Source organism: Scyliorhinus torazame, chromosome 7, assembly GCF_047496885.1.
Source record: "Scyliorhinus torazame isolate Kashiwa2021f chromosome 7, sScyTor2.1, whole genome shotgun sequence".
Lineage (NCBI taxonomy): Eukaryota > Metazoa > Chordata > Chondrichthyes > Carcharhiniformes > Scyliorhinidae > Scyliorhinus > Scyliorhinus torazame.
In genome coordinates this window covers 101,910,630-101,931,801 of record NC_092713.1, presented here as the reverse complement: position 1 = coordinate 101,931,801, position 21,172 = coordinate 101,910,630, and the positions used below count along the sequence as shown (strand labels likewise).

At 47.4% G+C, this 21,172-nt stretch overlaps 1 protein-coding gene across 12 annotated transcripts in view; it reads right to left on the bottom strand.

Annotated features, from left to right (window-relative positions):
* dock7 (dedicator of cytokinesis 7) overlaps positions 1-12,719 on the bottom strand; it is a 292,969-nt gene extending 280,250 nt beyond the window's left edge. For 9 of the 12 annotated variants that reach the window (XM_072511162.1, XM_072511164.1, XM_072511166.1 and 6 more), the window contains exons 1-2: positions 12,554-12,719; positions 10,454-10,556 (exon numbers count right to left, since the gene is read on the bottom strand). In XM_072511162.1, coding sequence (XP_072367263.1) covers positions 10,454-10,556; positions 12,554-12,591 — 141 coding nt within the window. In that variant the 5' untranslated portion in view covers positions 12,592-12,719. The remainder of the gene's footprint in view (positions 1-10,453; positions 10,557-12,553) is intronic. The other 3 variants (XM_072511170.1, XM_072511171.1, XM_072511172.1) reach the window with 1 other exon arrangement.
* Positions 12,720-21,172: the final 8,453 nt, after the last annotated feature.

The window sequence follows — 21,172 nt, the reverse complement described above, 5'->3', positions numbered from 1 at the left end:
CAAGGACTGCTTTAATAGGTGAAGTAAGGTTCTTATTCATTAATTGCAGTCACTAAGGGTTGTGGTTTAGCATGGCTTTTGTTTTTGTAGTGCACATGAAAACTATAAATGTTCTCTTATACCACCATGCCTGTAAAGAACACAAGTTGTTCCATTAAAAATGTTTCTTGTGGGAGTTCTTCAGTGGTTGATTGCAGCTGAAACTAAATTATACTGTACTACAGTTGATACAAATGTGAACTTCTGAGACTTACTTGAGTTGTTAATTACTTTCAACATAATTAGCTACTTCAATATACTTACACATTTTCAAACCCTTACAGTACTATCATATTAATAGTCTACTGGAGGTGCACTCCTGGAAGTGTGCATCAAGCACAGTATGAAGGATTATTTACATTTCAGATTCAAATGGCAGTTGCGTGACTAACAAGTCTCATTTCTTGCACTACAGAAGAACTGCCTTGATGAATCAGCATTGTAAAGTATGATACGGAGGCATAACAGAGCAGGAAAGACAGGATCAAACCTTGTTCTATGCTAAATTAGTTGATGTCAGAGGGAATGTTAATAAAGGCTCTACATTCCCCATAGCATTCTTGGTCTAGGTAAGGATGTGGTTCAGCTACAGATCCTGGTCACTCTCCTGTGGTCACTACCCAATGATTTTTCCTGCAATCAGGTTAGGGAAAGATTATGCTTGGCATCTGCAATTAAATACTGAACAATCATTGGGCTGCATTTTCCTGTGGGTCTCAGAACCTTAACTGCAATTAATGAACAGGAGACCTTAATTCACCTATTAAAGCAGTCCTTACATGAACAGACATGATAATGACCTAACTGTTTTGAAGGATTCATCATCTATGATCTCTTGGTCCAGAAATATGTAATTTAACCTTAACAGAGTGTTGCACTTTTAAAAATCTCTTCCTCCAACCGTCAGAACAAACAGAGTCCTGAGGCTGGTCATGAAATCTTTGAGACAGACTCCAAATTGGTTGCCTCGCCATTCGCCATTATCAGGGTCCAGACGCTGAAGATCTCCAGTTAGAGAGCCAGCAGCCCTGAAGGCTCAGCAGCCCCACTGGGATAGTTAGGTACTGCTGAAGCAGGTGGGGTCCATGAAGGTACCATTGAATGCAGAGGCCTACTCTGGCCAACTAAGAAAGCTGTAGTGAAGACTCTCGTAGGTGGTGCAGTCATCAGGATGGAGGAGAAACCCCTCTGCTGCAGACATATTCACTGACCACTTCACAGGGCACCAAGCCGGTAGCCTCAGCACATAGTGAGAAGCCACTTGCTCACGACCTCCAAATGGTCTCTGTGGACTGACTGCCCACGTCCATGGAGCAGACAGCCAATTTGATTCCCAGCAGCCCCACCCCCCGTCTGAAAATTCCAGACTATTGTCCCAACTCAGAATGAACAATGGCCAATAAAAGCTCAATATATCGAGTAGCCAATTGGCCAATCTGTAAGTGGCCTCCTGATGCCTATGAAACCATACTCCAGGACAGGTCACTGAACATCTTTAGGAGAAGAGGGAGACAGCTCCAAACAGACTTTAGACAACTATGAGTAAATAACATCACAGATTACTATGTCTAGGAGGGAGGCAGGTCTGCTTATTCTCACACAGCTACAGTAGCTACATATTATAGAGCAAAGTAATTTGTATTACGTTGCCCATTCATCCTTTTTAAAAAATATATATATTTATTAAAGTTTTTTAACAAAACAAAACAATTTTTTCCCCTTACAAACAATAAACCCCCCCTCCCCCCGTAACAAAATAATGCAAAATCGCCCTGAGCAAGAAATATACATGGTAAGATGATATATTTACAGAGCTTAATACACTGGCTCTCGCCCATTCGTGCCAGTTTCCCCCACCCTCCATGTTATCCCCCGCTCGTCCGTCCCCTCAGACAATCTCTCGGTCCCCCCTTCCCCCCCCCCCCCCCCAAGGTTGCTGCTGCTGCTGACCGACCTTCCTCTAATGCTCCGCGAGGTAGTCTAGGAACGGTTGCCACCGTTGTCCCTGCGCAGACCCCCTTAAGGCAAACTTAATCCTTTCCATCTTTATGAACCCAGCCATGTCGTTTGTCCAGGCCTCCACGCTAGAGGGCTTCGCCTCCTTCCACATTAGCAAGATCCTTCGCCGGGCTACTAGGGACGCAAAGGCCAGAATGCCGGCCTCTTTCGCCTCCTGCACTCCCGGCTCGTCCACTACTCCAAATATTGCTAGCCCCCAGCTTGGCTTGACCCGGACTTTCACCACCTGAGATATTGCTCCCGCCAGTCCTCTCCAGAACCCCTCCAGTGCCGGGCATGACCAAAACATATGGACATGGGTCGCCAGACACCCTGAACACCTTCCACATCTGTCACCTACCCCAAAGAACCTACTCAACCTCGCCCCCGTCAAGTGCGCTCTGTGAACCACCTTAAAATGTATCAGGCTGAGCCTGGCACATGAGGAGGAGCAATTTACCCTACCCAGGGCATCAGCCCACAAACCTTCCTCGATCTCCTCCCCCAACTCCTCCTCCCATTTACCCTTCAACTCTTCTGCTAGCGCTGCCCCCTCTTCTTTCATCTCTTGGTGTATTGCCGAAACCTTGCCCTCCCCGACCCATACACCCGAGATCACCCTGTCTTGAATTTCCTGTGTCGGGAGCAGCGGGAATTCCCTGACCTGTCGCCTCACAAAAGCCCTCACCTGCATATATCTGAATGCATTTCCCGGGGGTAGCTCAAACTTCTCCTCCAGTGCCCCTAGGCTCGCAAATGTCCCGTCGATGAACACAGGTCCCCCATTCTTCTAATCCCCGCCCGGTGCCAGCCCTGGAACCCCCCGTCCACCTTAACCGGGACAAACCGGTGGTTACCCCTGATCGGGGACCACACCGAGGCTCCCACTGCACCCTATGCCGTCTCCACTGGCCCCAGATCCTTAACGTTGCCGCCACCACCGGGCTCGTGGTGTACTTTGATGGCGAGAGTGGCCACGGCGAAGTCACCAGCGCCCCCAAGCTCGTTCCTTTGCAGGACGCCATCTCCATCCTCTTCCATGCCGCCCCCTCCCCCTCCATAACCGACTTACGGATCATCGCCACGTTTGCTGCCCAGTAGTAGCTCCCTAAGTTTGGCAGCGCCAGCCCTCCTCGGTCCCTACTGCGCTCCAGGAACCCTCTCCTTACCCTCGGGGTCTTGTTCGCCCAAACAAACTCCATAATACTCTTACCTACTCTCTTGAAAAAGCCCTTGGTAATCACGATGGGGAGGCACTGGAACACAAACAAAAACCTCGGAAGGACCACCATTTTTACCGACTGCACTCTACCCGCCAACGAGAGCGGCAACATGTCCCATCTTTTGAAGTCCACCTCCATTTGGTCCACCAACCTCGTCAGATTCAGTTTGTGTAGGGCCCCCCAGCTCCTGGCTATCTGGATCCCTAGATACCGAAAACTCCCCTCCGCCCTCCTCAGCGGTAGGTCCCCTATCCCTCTTGCTTGGTCCCCTGCCTGTAGAACAAAAAGCTCGCTCTTCCCTACATTGAGCTTATAGCCCGAGAACTCCCCAAACTCCCTCAAACTCTGCATGACCTCCACCATCCCCTCCATTGGGTCCGCCACGTACAGCTGCAGGTCGTCTGCGTATAGCGACACCCAATGCTCTTCCCCCCCCGGGGACCACCCCCCTCCATTTATTAGACTCCCTCAGTGATATGGCCAAGGGTTCGATCGCCAATGCAAACAACAGGGGGGACAAAAGGCACCCCTGCCTCGTTCCTCGGTACAGCCGAAAGTACTCCAACCTCCGCCGGTTCGTCACCACACTTGCCACCGGGGCGCTGTAAAGGAGCTTAACCCAGCTAATAAACCCTCCCCCGAACCCAAACCTACGCAACACCTCCCAGAGGTACTCCCACTCAACTCGGTCAAAGGCCTTTTCCGCGTCCATGGCTGCCACTATCTCCGCCTCTCCCTCCTCCGATGGCATCATTATTACGTTTAAGAGCTGTCGCACATTCGTATTTAATTGCCTGCCCTTTACAAATCCCGTCTGGTCCTCATGTATCACCCCCGGGACACAGTCCTCAATCCTCGTGGGCAGCACTTTTGCCAATAGCTTAGCATCCACATTTAGGAGCGAAATCGGCCTGTACGATTTGCAGTGGGTCCTTGTCTCGCTTCAGGATCAGGGAAATTGTCGCCTCCGACATTGTCGGGGGCAGGGTCCCCTCCTCTCTTGCCTCGTTAAAGGTCCTCACTAGTAACGGGGCCAACAGGTCCGCATACTTTCTATAGAACTCCACCGGGAACCCGTCCGGCCCCGGGGCCTTCCCCGCCTGCATGCTCCCCAAACCCTTACTCAGCTCCTCCAACCCGATTGGTGCCCCCAAACCAGCCACCTCTTGGTCCTCCACCCTCGGGAACCGCAGTTGGTCCAGGAATCTTCCCATCCCCTCTTCTCCCCCTGGGGGCTGGGATCTGTACAGCTCTTCGTAGAAGGCCTTAAATACCTTATTTATTTCCATTGCACTCTGGACCATAGCTCCCCCACCCTCTTTGACACCCCCTATTTCCCTCTCTGCCGCCCTCTTACGGAGCTGGTGTGCCAGCATCCGACTGGCCTTTTCCCCGTACTCGTAGGTCGCCCCCTGCGCCTTCCTCCACTGTGCCTCCGCCTTCCGTGTGGTCAACAGGTCAAACTCCGTCTGGAGCCGTCGCCTTTCCCCAAGTAATCTTTCCTCCGGGGTCTCTGCGTATCTCCTGTCCACTCGCAAAATCTCCCCCACGAACTTCTCCCTTTCCATGCCCTCTGTCTTCTCCCTATGAGCCCTGATGGAGATTAGCTCTCCCCTGATCACCGCCTTCAATGCCTCCCATACCACACCCACTCGCACCTCCCCGTTGTTGTTGGCCTCCAAGTACCTTTCAATACACCACACACCCTCTCCTCTCCCAGCCGCACTTCCACCCAGTGCGGGGCATGGTCCGAAATGGCTATGGCCGAATACTCCGTCCCCTCCACCCTCGGGATGAGCGCCCTGCCCAGCACAAAGAAGTCTATCCGGGAGTATGCCTTGTGCACGTGGGAGAAGAAAGAAAATTCCCTGGCCTGCGGCCTTGCGAACCTCCATGGGTCATAGATTATCATAGAATTTACAGTGCAGAAGGAGGCCATTTGGCCCATCGAGTCGGCACCGGCTCTTGGAAAGAGCACCCTTCCCAAGGACAATACCTCCACCCTATCCCCATAACCCAGTAACCCCACCCAACACTAAGGGCAATTTTGGTCACTAGGGGCAATTTAGCATGGCCAATGCACCTAACCTGCACATCTTTGGACTGTGGGAGGAAACCGGAGCACCCGGAGGAAACCCACGCACACACGGGGAGGACATGCAGACTCCGCACAGACAGTGACCCAAGCCGGGAATCGAACCTGGGACCCTGGAGCTGTGAAGCAATTGTGCTCACCACAATGCTACCGTGCGGTCCACTCCCCCGACCTGGTCCATAGGGGTCTAGTGCTGGGTCCAACACTGTGTTTAAGTCGTCCCCCCCCCCCCCGGCCGACTAGCCATCTCCTTTTCTGGGCCAGTCCCCTGTCCGCGTCTCCCTCACCTCCGTCCCGGCCACCTCTTCTGTGTCCCATTCCCTTTCGGCCAGTGCAGCAGCAACCCTGTTTTCCCCCCCTTCCCTCCCCCCCGCTAGACCCCTGTCTAGCTTTTTTGCTCCCCCCATATCACTCCCGTAAGTCAGCTGACACCTGCTGACCCCGGCTTCCCCCGTCATCCCTTTGACCCCCCCCCCCCCCCCCCCCCCCCCGTGTGGGAATCTCCCCATCAATAGATGTTCCTACGCTCCCCCTCCCACCTTTCTTCCCACGTGCGGGAGAAAAAACCCCGCGCTTTCCAGAGCCTGCCCGCCCCCCCCCCCCCCCAAAGCAGCTTCTGTTGCGGCCTTGTCTCTCGTCCCCAGCCCATATAACATTCCCTGCGCGTGCTTACCCCCCTATATACAACCGTCATCATACTTCAACCCTCAAATACCCCCCACCCTCAATTCGAGTCCAACTTTTCAGTTAATATAAAGGTCCACGCCTCTTCGGGCGTTTCGAAGTAGTGGTGTTGGCCGTTATATGTGACCCACAGTCGCGCTGGCTGCAACATTCCAAATTTCACTCCTTTCCGATGCAGCACCGCTTTGGCCCGGTTGAAACCCGCTCTCCGCTTAGCGACCTCCGTGCTCCAGTCCGGGTATATTCTAATCTCAGCATTGTCCCACTTGCTGCTCCGCTCCTTCTTGGCCCATTTCAGGACCCTCTCTCTATTTGTGAACCGTTGAAATCTCACCACCATCGCCCTTGGCGGCTCGTTTGCTTTGGGCTTCCTCGCCAGCACCCGGTGCACCCCGTCCAGCTCCAGCAACCCCGGGGGGGGGCCTCGTGCCCATCAGCGCCCCGATCATCGTGCCCGCATATGCCGCGGCGTCGGCCCCCTCCACTCCTTCTGGGAGACCCAGGATCCTCAAATTATTTCTCCTCGATCTGTTCTCCAGGTCTTCGAGTCTTCCCGCCCACTTCTTGTGTAGCGCCTCGTGCCGCTCCACTCTCACCGCCAGACCCAAGAGCTCGTCCTCATTCTCACTCACTTTGTCTTGGATCTTCACCTCGTGGGCTTTCTGGGTTGCCCCAAGTCCTTCAATTAATGCCAGCATCGGTGCCACCATCTCCTTGCGCAGCTCCTCGAAGCAGCGCTTAATTAATTCTTGCATCTCTTCTTTGTCCCTGGCCGCCGCCATTTTGTTTGTTTTACCCTTCTTCTCCCGCTGCTCCAGTGCCGTTTTTTTGGCCGTTTCGCTGCGGGTCCGGTCCAAACAGGTTAGTGGGGGACCTCTCTCCTCTCTTCCCCACGGGTTGGCTGTGTAAAAAATCCCATTGGGGCTCTTCTATCGAACCCGAAAGTCCGTCTTCGCGGGAGCTGCCGATTCGTGCGGCTTAGCTCCGCATAGCCGCAACCGGATGTCCGGTTGACAGCATTATGAGGTACTTTCGGTCCAACCTCAAAATACAATTTAATCAGCTTTAAGGATGAAATTACAGTCGTACCCACAGTTGAGCATGAAACACATGCCGATGTGTGCAGTTACTCAATAAACTGGGGTTCCAATGCTTGCAGGATATGTTGGTCGTCTCAATGATCCCATTTCAGTACCATCACAGTAACAAGGTATTGAGTAGAAAGCTCAGCAAAATACCAGCATGTCTGTTAACCTCTTAATAGTACGAGATGACCACAAGCAAACATCTGGGAGCAACTGGCCAAATCACCCTCTTGGCCAGCTCAATAAAGCAAGGCATTTCATAATCTCAAATCAATAACACGCCCCAAATGGAGATAGCGGTTTTCTTGCACTACATTTTTTTTTAAATGAACCTTGCAACAAATTTTCACTTTCACAATGATGTGGCTGCAATGGAGTTGCCTGCCAACAAAGAGGTTTCATTGACAATTTCTTAACTACAGGTCTCATTGGCAAGTGGATTTTTGCTTTAGCATTTATAACCAAAAGTAATTTTAAATTGAACAGAAACCAAATCAAAAATCTAAATTCAGGAGCACTGAGTGCGTATCAATGGCCATCATGTACCATAATAAATTACTTCTTTCCCTCCTCCAAGACTCCACATCTAACCATTCTATTTACACCCATGATCTTCAACCAGCGTTTCTTCATTGTTTAATTTCTAATTTGATTCTACTCTATATTTCATCTTTTAAAAGCAGATTTCTAAATGGGTGAAGTAATCAAATTCATAGTAAACCAAATCCTGAAGATCTAGTATTTGATTTAAGTTTTTCAAAGAAATATTTCCATGGTTATGTTGCAGGAAGCAAAGCCAGGGAATTTAACAGTGTACTTTGGTCATCCACTCCCAGTGGGGAGCCCTCTTAGGTTTTACTGGTTATATGAAGATACAATTCCCTTGACAAAAAGCTCAAGAGCACTGATCCAACCTCCAATTCTCATCTTTCCAAGCCTGCCTCCCGCGACAGATAAATGACATAGAATTATGGAATTCACGCATGAGCAATTAAACACAAAAATCTAGAAGTTGCCGTTAGTAATAGAACATTACAGCGCAGTGCAGGCCCTTCGGCCCTCGATGTTGCGCCGACCTGTGAAACCAATCTAAAGCCCACCTACACTATTCTATTATCATCCATATGTTTATCCAATGACCATTTAAAGGCCCTTAATGTTGGCGAGTCCACTACTGTTGCAGGCAGGGCATTCCACGCCCTTACTACTCTCTGAGTAAAGAACCTACCTCTGACATCTGTCCTATATCTATCTCCCCTCAATTTAAAGCTATGTCCCCTCATGCTAGCCATCCGAGGAAAAAGGCTCTCACTGTCCACCCTATCTAATCCTCTGATCATCTTGTATGCCTCTATTAAGTCACCTCTTAACCTTCTTCTCTCTAACGAAAACAGCCTCAAGTCCCTCAGCCTTTCCTCAGAAGATCTTCCCTCAATACCAGGCAACATCCTGGTAAATCTCCTCTGCACTTCCACATCCTTCCTATAATGCGGCGACTGCACGCAATACTCCAAATGCGGCCGCACCAGAGTTTTGTACAGCTGCAACATGGCCTCATGGCTCTGAAACTCAATCTCTCTACCAATAAAAGCTAACACACCGCATGACTTCTTAAAAACCCTATCAACCTGAGTGGCAACTTTCAGGGATCTATGTACATGGACACCGAGATCTCTCTGCTCATCCACACTATCAAGAATCTTACCATTAGCCCAGTACTCTGAATTCCTGTTACTCCTTCCAAAATGAATCACCTCACACTTTTCTGCATTAAACTCCATTAGCCACATCTCAGCCCAGCTCTGCAGCTTATCTATGTCCCTCTGTAACCTGCAACATCCTTCCGCACTGTCCACAACTCCACCGACTTTAGTGTCATCCGCAAGTTTACTCACCCATCCTTCTATGCCCTCCTGCAGGTCATTTATAAAAATGACAAATAGCAGTGGCCCCAAAACAGATCCTTGTGGTACACCACTAGTAACGGAACTCCAGGCTGAACATATCCCATTAACCACCACCCTCTGTCTTCTTACAGCTAGCCAATTTCTGATCCAAACCGCTAAATCACTCTCAATCCCATGCCTCCGTATTTTCTGCAATAGCCTACCGTGGGGAACCTTATCAAACACTTTACTGAAATCCATATACACCACATCAACTGCTTTACCCTCATCCACCTGTTTGGTCACCTTCTCAAAGAACTAATAAGGTTTGTGAGGCACGACCTACCCTTCACAAAACCGTGTTGACTATCCCTAATCAAGTTATTCCTTTCTAGATGATTATAAATCCCATCTCTTATAATCCTTTCCAAGACTTTGCCCACAACAGAAGTAAGGCTCACTGGTCTATAGTTACCAGGGTTGTCTGTACTCCCCTTCTTGAACAAGGGGACAACATTTGCTATCCTCCAGTCTTCTGGCACTATTCCTATAGACAATTATGACATAAAGATCAAAGCCAAAGGCTTTGCAATCTCCTCCCTGGCTTCCCAGAGAATCCTAGGATAAATCCCATCCGGCCCCGGGGACTTATCTATTTTCACACTTTGTTTGCTTCTCCATAGGGTGTGCCGTGCATGTACTATAAGACCATACATAAGAGCATAAGACATAGGAGCAGAATTAGGCCATTCGGCCTATCGAGTTGCAGGGGGTGGGGGGTTTGATTAGTAATGAAAATTCAATTTCATTACAACTTCTCCAAAAATCAAATATCAACCAGTGAATGTAACAAATGGGATATAAGAAAACCAACTTCTATAAGGAACTGGTCAATTTCCTCTCATCACCCTTTTTGTTTTCTCCCTCAAGGTCATCTAGAGATCTCCAGGATCACTATAGGTTACACTGTATTCAAAGCAATCAAGTTTCTCTTCTGCCCCTGCAGACATAATGTCATGCTTGGTAGGGTGGCATGGATTTGGCCATCGACTGGTGCTTCACCCAAGTGTCCTCTTCATTTTCAAATCTTGACAGTGACTATCAGCAAGTTATTTGACTGTATATGTCCTTACAGCTGAGCCCAATCCTGTCCTCCTCCAAATTCCATACGCCTGTGCTTTACAGCAAGGATGACTACGTAGCAAATTAGGAACGGAGGAATGCTGAATATTGTTGAAACCCTAATGTTACCTTGACAAAGGACCAATTAACCTGGCACATATCTGAGATTGCATTTAGGGCTGTTCTCATCTGTGTGACCCAGCTCCACTTTGAGTAGCATGGTTAATAATTGGGCCTTCCAAGAAACATCAGATTGAACGAAAATGCTTCTTTATCAAACTTATGAACATTCTAAGACATTATATTTCAAAATTAACTTACTGAATGGTGAGAAATATTTGCCCCAACATTGAGGTTTTTGAGCAGCTGTGGTGAACTGCCATATTGGCCAGAGATCTGCTTCCTTACTTCAGCTGCCACAGTCCTAAACAGAAAAAAAGTATTTTACTTCAGAGCAGTGCATCAGGAATTTCAAGCACGCTGCAGTGTCCAGGTTTAATTAAGAACACTTCAACACTCTTGCCAGAGTTCTGCAATGCTATGGTAACATTAGAACTTGCACTATGAAATTTGACCTGTAGAGTACCCGTTGCCCATGTGTACAAAACAAAGGCACTGTATAAGCCTGTTTACAATATTTATCAACTTCATACTTCAACTTCGTACCAGAGCATAAACAGTTAAGGTTTGCCAATAAAATACTGGCCATGGGAGCAAGGTGACTTGGAATTCTAAACAACGAAATCATTAGCGCGTGAGCCAATACAAACAGTTTTAGAAAAAACTGTTTTACTAATGCAATTAAGCATAATGTACAGGAAATACGTTGTGATTGATGCTCTTGCTTCCCTGGTGAACATCTAAAATGACTAAATATTGTTGATAGCTCTGGGATAAACACATTACCCAATGTGGTGTTGTGTCATGCCAACTGAGAACATTGTAAGTTTGATTCTGCTCTACGGTGAGTTAACTGGTATTGGGTGTCAAAAGAAGTATTCTGAGTGGGAGATATTAAGAACTTGATCTCAATAGCTGTATGGGAAAGATGTAACATTGAATTAAGGAGATGTTTCGCTGCCTTCTAAATCTTGACAGTGGATTTCTACAACTTGATTTGGACAACAAGCCCCCTTTCTCCTGGTATTTAATAAGTTAGAATTATCAAACAAAACAGTGCTCAGGCAATTTCTGAACGTTGATGCTAAAAGCTGTTCAATGAACAGTATCAGACTTGCACTACTTGTCAGAATTAAAAGAACTTTTAATTAAAGATGCAATATGAGAACCAGGATGTATCACAACAGAAACTGCAGCCCAACTGGACCATTCAAGTTTGAGTTCAGGGATTTCCTGTTAATACCACAAAAGAAATCCACCAACCACAATTGATCAGTAATGCAGATATCCATAGAATCTTTCAAAAGCTAGATGTCAAATCTTTTATAATACATTAAAAATATTTATACCTATGTATCAAAGCAGCACAAATTGGTACAGAAAAGTCTTATTTCAGTCAAAGAACATACATTTTAACAAACTCCGATGGAGTTAGCAGTGCCGGCTGATAGATAGTCCTTTTATAAATCTACTTGAGATTTCATGTGTAAAGATATCATTCTGGACTTCAAACATATTAAAAATGGTTTAAAACTTGCCCAAAGTGACTCTTAAATTATTTTATTGAGGGAGTGTCAAATCACAAATGTTGATAGTTTAATTACATTTTTACACTTAAAAATGAGTTGTACGAGTTTCCCTGTGCACTGAATGCACAAGTGGTATAAAGCAGAACTGGGAGTGACCGCATCATAGTGTTTGTACCATCTACAGTACTTGGGTATCGATTTTTAACATGACTTTGAATGTGACATCTATAAATAAACGTTATCAATATTTAGCATACAACAGACGATTGTATTCCAGCGAGTTATATTGTATCCGTCGTGGTACGTTCTCTCCCATTATACCATATTGCATTTCTGTTGCAAATGACATTTGGCACTGTGGCACAGGATTACATCTCATCAATGCATCCAGCTCTACTCTTTCTGTCACACGATATCTCCTCACATTACAGTGGTTTTGTGAATGTTACTATTGTATTAGATGCTATTGCACACTATTTAAAACAGTCCTGATTTATTGCAATCTCTTTATGATTCGGCAGGGTATCATGTTCAGTTATTTATTAACATCTTCTGCCTTGGGGTATACTTTATTAGTTGCAGTATATTCACATTCCGACTGCACTGCAATGCCCTGTGCCCAGTGCAAGATTTTTATTCGCTCCTGCGGAGGCACAAAGCGGGGTCGGATCGAGCTGGGCAGCCGGGGGCGCCCAGGCCTCCACCGCCGACCACTCGCTTACTCAGGGAGGAGCCGTGCTTATGCGCAAAGCACCGGAGGAAGATCTTTTACCTGCTGATTTTCTGTGCGAAGGCGCGGCGCTCGGCCATTTGTACCGAGAGAAAAAGGAGTGAACAGGGCGGCGGCGGCAGAAATCAGAGCCACCGGCCGTAATATACCAGAGACTGGGGCCTACCGTATTACACCGGAGACTGGTGCCTTTACCGTATTACACCGGAGACTGGTGCCTTTACCGTATTACACCGGAAACTGGGCCTATACCGTAATATATTGGAGACAGGTTGCTCTACCATAATATACCGGAGACTGGGGCCTCTGCTGTAATACACAGGACTGGGGACTCTATTACATTACACAGGAGACTGGGGTTTCTACCACAATGTACCAGAGACTAAGGTGTCTACCATAATACTCCAGAGACTGGTACCTCTGGCATAATACACTGAAAACTGGGGCCTCTACGATAGTACACCGGTGACGAGAGCAACTGCTGCAATATGCCAGAGACTGGAGCAACTTTTGTAATGGCTGCGAGTGTGAAATTAAATGACAGTGTCTCCTTGGCCTCCTGTCGTCACCTGGCAATGTTGCACTTCTTGGCCATCTGAAAGAAATAGGTGTAAAGATAAAGTTGTGGTGAGGGGATAGGAGAAAGTAAGAAGTGCGTGCATACACCATGTACAGCTTGTAAATCAGAAGAGTGTGGTTTGAGATGGTAATGGGACGCTTAAATTTGTTTCAATTTGGGGGATTCAAACATCTTCAATGGATTAAATGGATTCAGCATTGCTGTTGTCCAGAGCCTCAGCAATATTCTAATAATGGCCAGCACTGTCTCTTCCATAAGGGTTAGACCACGCATGTGTGCCCCCTCCCATGCACACTTTGCTGCCCTCCTAACCAGTCTATTGATAGCTTCCTGCAGTCTACTAGCGCTTTCTTCCTCACCATCAACCTCACAACCAATATGGAGAAGGTACGGAGCTGGGTCAGAGGGATTGACTCCCAATGGTTCAGAATGGAGGAGAGTTTGGGTAGGGGGTCGGGATTGAAGGCGCTAGCGGCAGCGCTGCTCCTGACTGCCCCAGGGAGATACTCAGGGAGTTCGGTAGTAATAGCTTCGTTGAGAATTTGGAGACAGTTTTGACAGCACTTCAGGTTGGGGGCAGGGTCAAGGGAAATGCCGATTCGGGGGAACCATAGATATGAGCCAGGGAAGTGGGATGGAAATTTAGGGAGGTGGCAGGAGAAAGGAATTAAGACACTAAAAGATTTGTTTCTTGGGGGTCGTTTTGCGGGTTTGAAGGAGCTGGGAGCGAAGTATGGGTTGGAGCAGGGGGAAATATTTAGATACATGCAGGTTCAATACTTTGCCAAAAGGAGATGCAGAGCTTCCCAGTAGAGCCGGCTTCTACTTTGCTGGAGGAGGTGCTGCCGACAGGGGGACTGGAGAAGGGGGTAGGATCGGCGGTTTACAGGGATATTTTGGTGGAGGAGAAGGCACCGCTAGAAGGGATCAAAGCAAAGTGGGAGGAAGAATTGGGAGAGGGTATGGAGGAGGGGTTCTGGTGTGAGGTGCTCCACAGGGTGAATGTCTCCACCTCGTGTGCAAGGTTGGGGCTGATACAGCTGAAGATGGTGTATAGAACGCACCTTACAAGGACGAGGATGAGCCGGCTCTTTGAGGGGGTAGAAGATGTATGTGAACGTTGCGGGGAGGCCCCGCAAACCACCTTCATATGTTTCAGTCCTGTCCAAAGCTGGAGGATTACTGGAAGGAGGTGTTTAGGGTAATCTCTAAAGTGGTGCATGTAAAACTGGACCCGGGCCCTCGGGAGGCCATATTCGGGGTGTCGGACCAGCTGGGGTTGGAAACGGGCGTGGAGGCAGATGTTGTAGCCTTCGCCTCGTTGGTCGCCCGAAGGCGGATCCTGTTAGTGTGGAGATCAAATTCTCCACCCTGTGCCCTGGCGTGGCGGGGGGACCTGCTGGAATTCTTGATGCTTGAAAAGGTCAACTTTGAACTGAGTGGAAGGATGGAGGGGTTCTACAATTCATGGGCATTATTCATTATGCACTTTCGAGAATTGAATCACATCGAACATTAGGGGGGTTGGAAGCTGGGAGGGTTGCGGGGAGGGGAACTGTCTGTGTTAATGGTGACTATGGGTGATTACTGATTCCTCTTTGTCATTTGTTTATGTTAACACGGGTTAATGTTTGGGTGATTGGTGGGAGGATGGGATCGTTGTTATTGATATGGGGATTGACATTACATTCGTTACTGATTATTGTTTATTGTTGGGTGTAAATTTGGGAGAAAATGTGAAAAAGAAGGAGAATAAAAAAATATATTTTTTAAAACCACAACCAATTTTTGTATCATTTGATTTTGTTTACATTTAAGTATAAATCATTGATGTATCCCATTTAAAGCAAGGTATCTATTACTGAACCCTGTAGAACCCAATGGGAACAGCCAGAAAAATACCCAACGACAACTATCCTTTGCTTCCTGCCACTAAGTCAATTTTACATCCAACTTACCACTTCCCCTTGGGTCCCATGGGTTTTTCCTTTTCAGACCAGTCTGCCATATGGGATGTCAAAAGTCTTGCTAAATCCCATGTAGATTATATCAAACATGCTATCCGCATTGGCCTTCCTTGTTACCGCCTCAAAAAGTTCAAAATTCAAAGATCAAACATAACCTTCCTTTAACAAGTCAATGCTGACTGTCCTTGATTAATCTGTGCCTTTATAAATGATGATTTAACTACTCCTTTGAATGTTTTCCAATAATTTGTCTATCGCTGAGGTTAACCTGGGACCTCGGCGCCGTGAGACTGCAGTGCTACCACTGCGCCACTGTGCTGCCCTTCTGCATCCCTTTTTAAACAGCAGGACAATGTTAGCAGTCTTCAAGCACAATGGCTGTAGCCAGAGAGGATTGGCAATTGATGACCAGAACCTCCATTATTTCCATTCTTAATTCTCTTAGCAGCCCTGGATACATTTAATCCAGGCTTAGGGATTTATCTACTTTCAAAGATGCTAAACCGCTTAATATTTCCTCGTGCACTACATTTATCACATCCAATATTTCACGCTGTCTTTCTTAACCATAATGTCGGCATCATTCCCCTCTTTGTGAAGATAGGCTCAAAGTATTAATTAAGAACCACGCCCATGGGGCGGCATGTGGTGCAGTGGTTAGCACTGGGACTGCGGCGCTGAGGACCCAGGTTCGATCCCGGCCCTGGGTCACTGTCCGTGTGGAGTTTGCACATTCTCCCCATGTCGGCATGGGTTTCACCCCCACAACCCAAAGATGTGCAGGTTAGGTGGATTGGCCACGCTAAATTGCCCCTTAATTGGAAAAAAAATAATTGGGTACACTAAATTTAAAAAAAAATAATCAAAAAAACAGAACCACACCCACATCTTCCACCTCAACACACAGGTTAGCATTTGATCTTAAATAGTTCCTACTCTTTCCTTAGATATACTCTTGTGCTTTATGTTTTTATAAAACATATTTGAGTTTTCCTTGATTTTACTTTGCTTAGCTCCAATGGTGTCTCAGTAAAAAACTAGAAAGCAAGACATGTCTTTTTCACTTCCTATTTTATTGTGTTCAACAATCACTTCTCATCCAACACGACAGTCCCACCTGTATCCCTTTATGTGTATGCGCAGTCAAACAATCAGTGTGGTCTAGTAAACAATTAAAGCTCCAATTCCAACTTAAGCATTCGAGAACATTAACTCTTTCCTAATACACTTGCTCCTATTTTTTCATGCTCCCTTTTTGCTTTACTGATATCTTTAAATTTCACCTCTATATTGTCCACTAGGCTTCCTACAGTATTAAGCTTTTGGTATCTGAAATAAACCTCCCTTTTTCTGCCTTATTTTATGTGTATGTTATTTGACATATGGGAAGGCCTACATTTGAGAGTCCAACATTCTTCTTTGTGAGAACATATTTGTTCTGAACAGTCTCTGTCTCCTCCTTGAATGCCTGCCATTGCTGTGACACTGATTTACCTTCGTAGCCACTTAAAAAGGCTAACTCCCGATTAGAATGGCCAAACCCCGATTTAAAATGGCGAACGGAGGCTGATGGGAAAATCAGCCAACAGGACTCAAACAGACAGCTGCAGGTAAAACTGTGTATTCGCCTCTGGGGAAGCCAGACCGAATCGATACCTGCAGCCATCAACATCACAACACCCCAGCCATCTGCATATTAATCAGCCATCCCCATGAACAATTGCTACAAATTAGCAACACAAAGCCGACCCAGACCTTTCTGCGCGAGCAGGAGGTGACACAAAGAGAGGTAAATGACCACCCCTTGATCAAGGAATCGCTCCAATATTGGAGAACATCGAACCAAGTGATTGGGACCAAGTCCAATCACTTGGAACCAGGTACAAGATCCGCCCCGAGAGGCAGGAAGCCCCTGGGGACTATAAGAATAGGGGCCAAGTTCAATTCAACCCTTTTTCTCCTGCCCGCACCCTTCGAGACCCTTCTGCAAGATAACGTAAGTTTTACTCCATCGATCGCTACCAGATAGACACTCCTGACTATCGACCTGTACCAGCTTTTGAATCCCGCAGGCTCAGAACCCATTCGAAAGGCCATTAGTTTCCCTGACCTGGTGGGCCAGTTTCAAAGTTAAGTATTGGCCTGTTAGTTGTAGGAAGTAGTTTAGCAGTAGATTTAATGTATAAGTATTAATTGCTGTATATAATAAATGAGCGTTGATTTAACTCTTACTAAGCGGTGTGTTGGATTATTAATCATTACTCGGACTTGAACCACGTGGCGGTATCAGAAAGATACCTGGCGACTCATGAGCAAAGGTGACAGAATAAGAATAAGTAAACTAAGGCTAAAACGAGCAACATTTTGGCGACATCCTGACGGGACCCGATCTAGAAGTGGAAAACCACTCCGGGAGAACCCAAGAAATTTGAATTAGAAACCAATTGGAAACAGAAAACCACAAGTGTTCAAGCGGTTCTGATTAATAGTCATAATTTGGAAGTGTGTGTATGCATGCGTAACTAACAGGGCTATAAGGTAAAACGGATAGATTTTTGTTGCGTCAAAACTGTCGGAAGTCTGTATTTTCGGAAATTAGCAAAAGCCGTAGCCGCAATTACAACACCGCCTTAGCCCCATGTTCCAAATTTAAACAAAGCAGTCGGGTAGGAAAGATGGCCATGCAGGCAATGCAGCGCCTCATGAACCCTGAGGAATTTGTGGTCGCAGTGACCAGCAGCAGGAGAGTGGGACAGTGTCCCATTTGGGAGGAGGAAATCCGGAAATATCTCAAGGGCAAAGGATGGCCCCTGTGGAATGATTTCTGTGATAATGAGGAATCAGGTCCCGGAAGTATAGGACATACTTGGTGGGAGAGCCTGAGCGAGATACACAAAAAGAGCTTGGGAAAAGCTCGCAAGCCGATGGCAATCGTGTCCTGTTTGGCACAATTGCGAGGCACAGAGGCGGTCGTCAAGACGCTCCGCAAAGAAGTTGAGGGCATACATCGGATGAGTAAAGTTGATGTGAGCGAAGTTGAGAAAGAGAATTTAGAATTAAGGAGGAAATTGGCAGCAAAGGATGACGCCAAACGGGGTCACCAGTCTTGTCTGGCGCATTTAAGCAGTTTCCAATCACAGTATGAAAAGGCCTATCAGGACACGCAACGTGCAGTCCTGGTAAGAAAAGAGACAGAAAAGCAGGTAGAGACGCTACAGAAACAATGTAGTGATCTCAAGGCAGCCTTGAGAGTACTCCACGCTGCCGCCACAGAACAAAGGCAGAGCACCATAGATCATGCAAAGTGCCGGAAGCAGATTGCAGAGCTGCAATCACTGCTTTCTGTTCAGAAAGGTTTTCAGGAAACCTTTGGGGAAAAGTTAGACCAGGAAGACGGCCCTGATTGGGAAGAGTTACACGAAACAGCGCAGGGATATGTTCAGGGAACATGTGCGCAGGGAAAGCCCCAAAAGAGAAAAGCACCCCAACCCCCCACACAGCAGATAGTTCAAGCTCCAATGAACCCTGTAACCACCCACCGTACAGCCACATCGGATGATGCGGAATTTCTATATTCCACTCCCTTAACAGTGACCCAATTACGGGATGCATGCGATAAGATCACACCGTTCCTCCCCACCTCAGACCCCCACCATTTCTTTGCCACAGTTAAACATCAGGCGACCATGTACGGCCTGGATGAGAGAGAGCAGGTAAAGCTCACAGTTTTAAGTTTAGATCCGTCAGTAGCAGCAGCCCTTCCCGACCCACAGAATGTAGGAGGACGCACCCTTGCAGAAATGCATACCGCGATCCTGGATGCGATCGGGTATAACCGGGGTGACCCCGTAGATGGCCTCAATAAGTGCAGGCAGGAAAAGACAGAACACCCCACAGCGTTTGCTGAACGCCTGTGGATTCATTTCACAGCAGTTTTTGGAAATTTAGAACGCGCTCATTTGTCCCAAGACGGTATGGCCAAATGGACCCGCACCCTTATCTCCCATGCCACAGAGGCAGGACAAAAAGCCTGTACGAATTATGACCCCTCAGAGGAAGCCCACAATGAGAAATGGGTTTTAAAAAGATTGTCCCGCGCCTGGGAGCATTCTGTACAAAGCAAACCCGCAGTTAAAAATCCCGAAGAACAGCAGGCAGAAGCAGACAAACCCGCAGTTAGGGAACCCGAGGAAGAGCAGGCAGACATGCATCCAGTTAAAACGCAACAGAACCCCGCATGGGTAAACGAAGGAAGCAACAGTCCCCCGCAGAAACCACCGGAATGTTATAATTGCGGACAATTAGGAAATTACGCACGAGAATGTCAAGCCGCCCTGAAACTGCAACGGAATCAGCCCACAAATGCCCCCCAAACCAGCAAAGACACCAACAGCCCCGACCCCCCACCCAGGGAACCATACCCAAGGGAACAATGCACCAGAGAGCATGCTCCACCTTATGTGCCCCAGGGGTCATGTTACAACTGTGGGCAGCCAGGACACTTCGCCCGAGATTGCAGGAGACCCCCACCAGCTAGACTAGCCCCCAGATATGAAAGAGAACACCACCCACAGCAGCTACAAGGGCCCAGCTGCCCCATGCACACTGTGAGCGCTTACCCACCACTTCTCATGGCAGCGTTACCTCAGCAAGGCCACTTCATTTTTGTTTCACTCCTCCTTCCTTTCTTCTTCGGTCACGCTGCACTCCCTCCATATGCTAATTACACCCCAGCCCAAATGTGATTTACGATGTCCCGTATTCTGATGGAACCGGCAGAATGTTTTATGTTGTTTGTCAGTTTGTTACATGTTGTTTGTCCGACAGGAGAATTTTTTTCCACACGCTTGTTCAGCGGAACTAGCTTATCTGCAGATACTGGTCAAGAGACCACACGCTCGTTCAGAGGAACTAGCTTTTCAGCTGATACTTGTTCGGGTATCAGACGCCCGATCGTAACTGCCCTTCTGGTTCCAAGAACAGAACCACTATGGCAGCCCCACCACGATGACTACACTTTTGCCCATTCTTGTCGGTTGCTCAGGCAGTGGAGAAACGGCGTGAGACCCGCCCTGCCTGGGAACACCCCTCGCTGGTCAATCACGCTCGGGTAGGGGAGATACGGCATTGGTAGCCGTCCTACCCGGGGACTCCATCCAAATCTTACCCGTCGCGGCCCATACGCACCTCATTTGACATCTTTCATTTCAAAAAAGTTTTTATTTGTTTTAGGTAACCTTTAGGTTGCCGCCATATGCTATTTACATCCTGGAACATTTGGATGGTAACTCAGCCCTGGTTCATGATTGGGAAGTGTGCCGTGTCCTAAATCTTGTTTTGAAAAAAAATAAGGGAGTCACACATAGTGACCAATTATAAGGGAATAATTGACACCAAAGGACAGACACACTAGCATACCAGATATTAAACAAAGATAGTTACAGATACTATGCTTGTTCCTACAGAACTCCAGAAGCTCCAGGACCAGAGAAAATAAAGAGAAGAGAAGAAAGAAAAGGACCAAGAACAGCCATGAGGACTTCCTTCATCGTGATCGACACATTACTTTTGGACCTTTGGTTGCGCGTGAACGCGAACCCCATGACTTCAAACCCCCCCGCCGTTAATGTTTCACTGCCCCGCAGTACCCAGAGCACAGTCACCAGCGACACTGCATCATCCTGGTGTGCCAGGTTCATAACCTGGTACTCCCTGTCCTATGTGATCGAAGCACTGTTGACGTTGGCGATACTCTGCTGTGCAGTGTAGACTATGCGCCTACGTAAATGGCGAAGGAGAGCCTACCGCGCTCGAACCCCGGTATATAGAATCAGATCCCCTATATTCGGTTATGACCAGACCCCCGACCCCCGCAAATGAAATAATAAAGTGCATTTACTTGCGTTTATTGTTGTTGTTGTAAATAAAGAAATGTACAAACTTTTTCATAAGCAAAACAATTGTACGATCCTGAGCTTGACTGCCAAGCCAGGAAAGATTATATGGAATGATGTGATTTTGTTGTATGCCTGAGGAAGGTAGGATAATGAAATGTTTAGCGAGTGTAGTGTACTAAGGATAAGTTAGAGGTTCCAAGTTTGTTATTTTGTAATG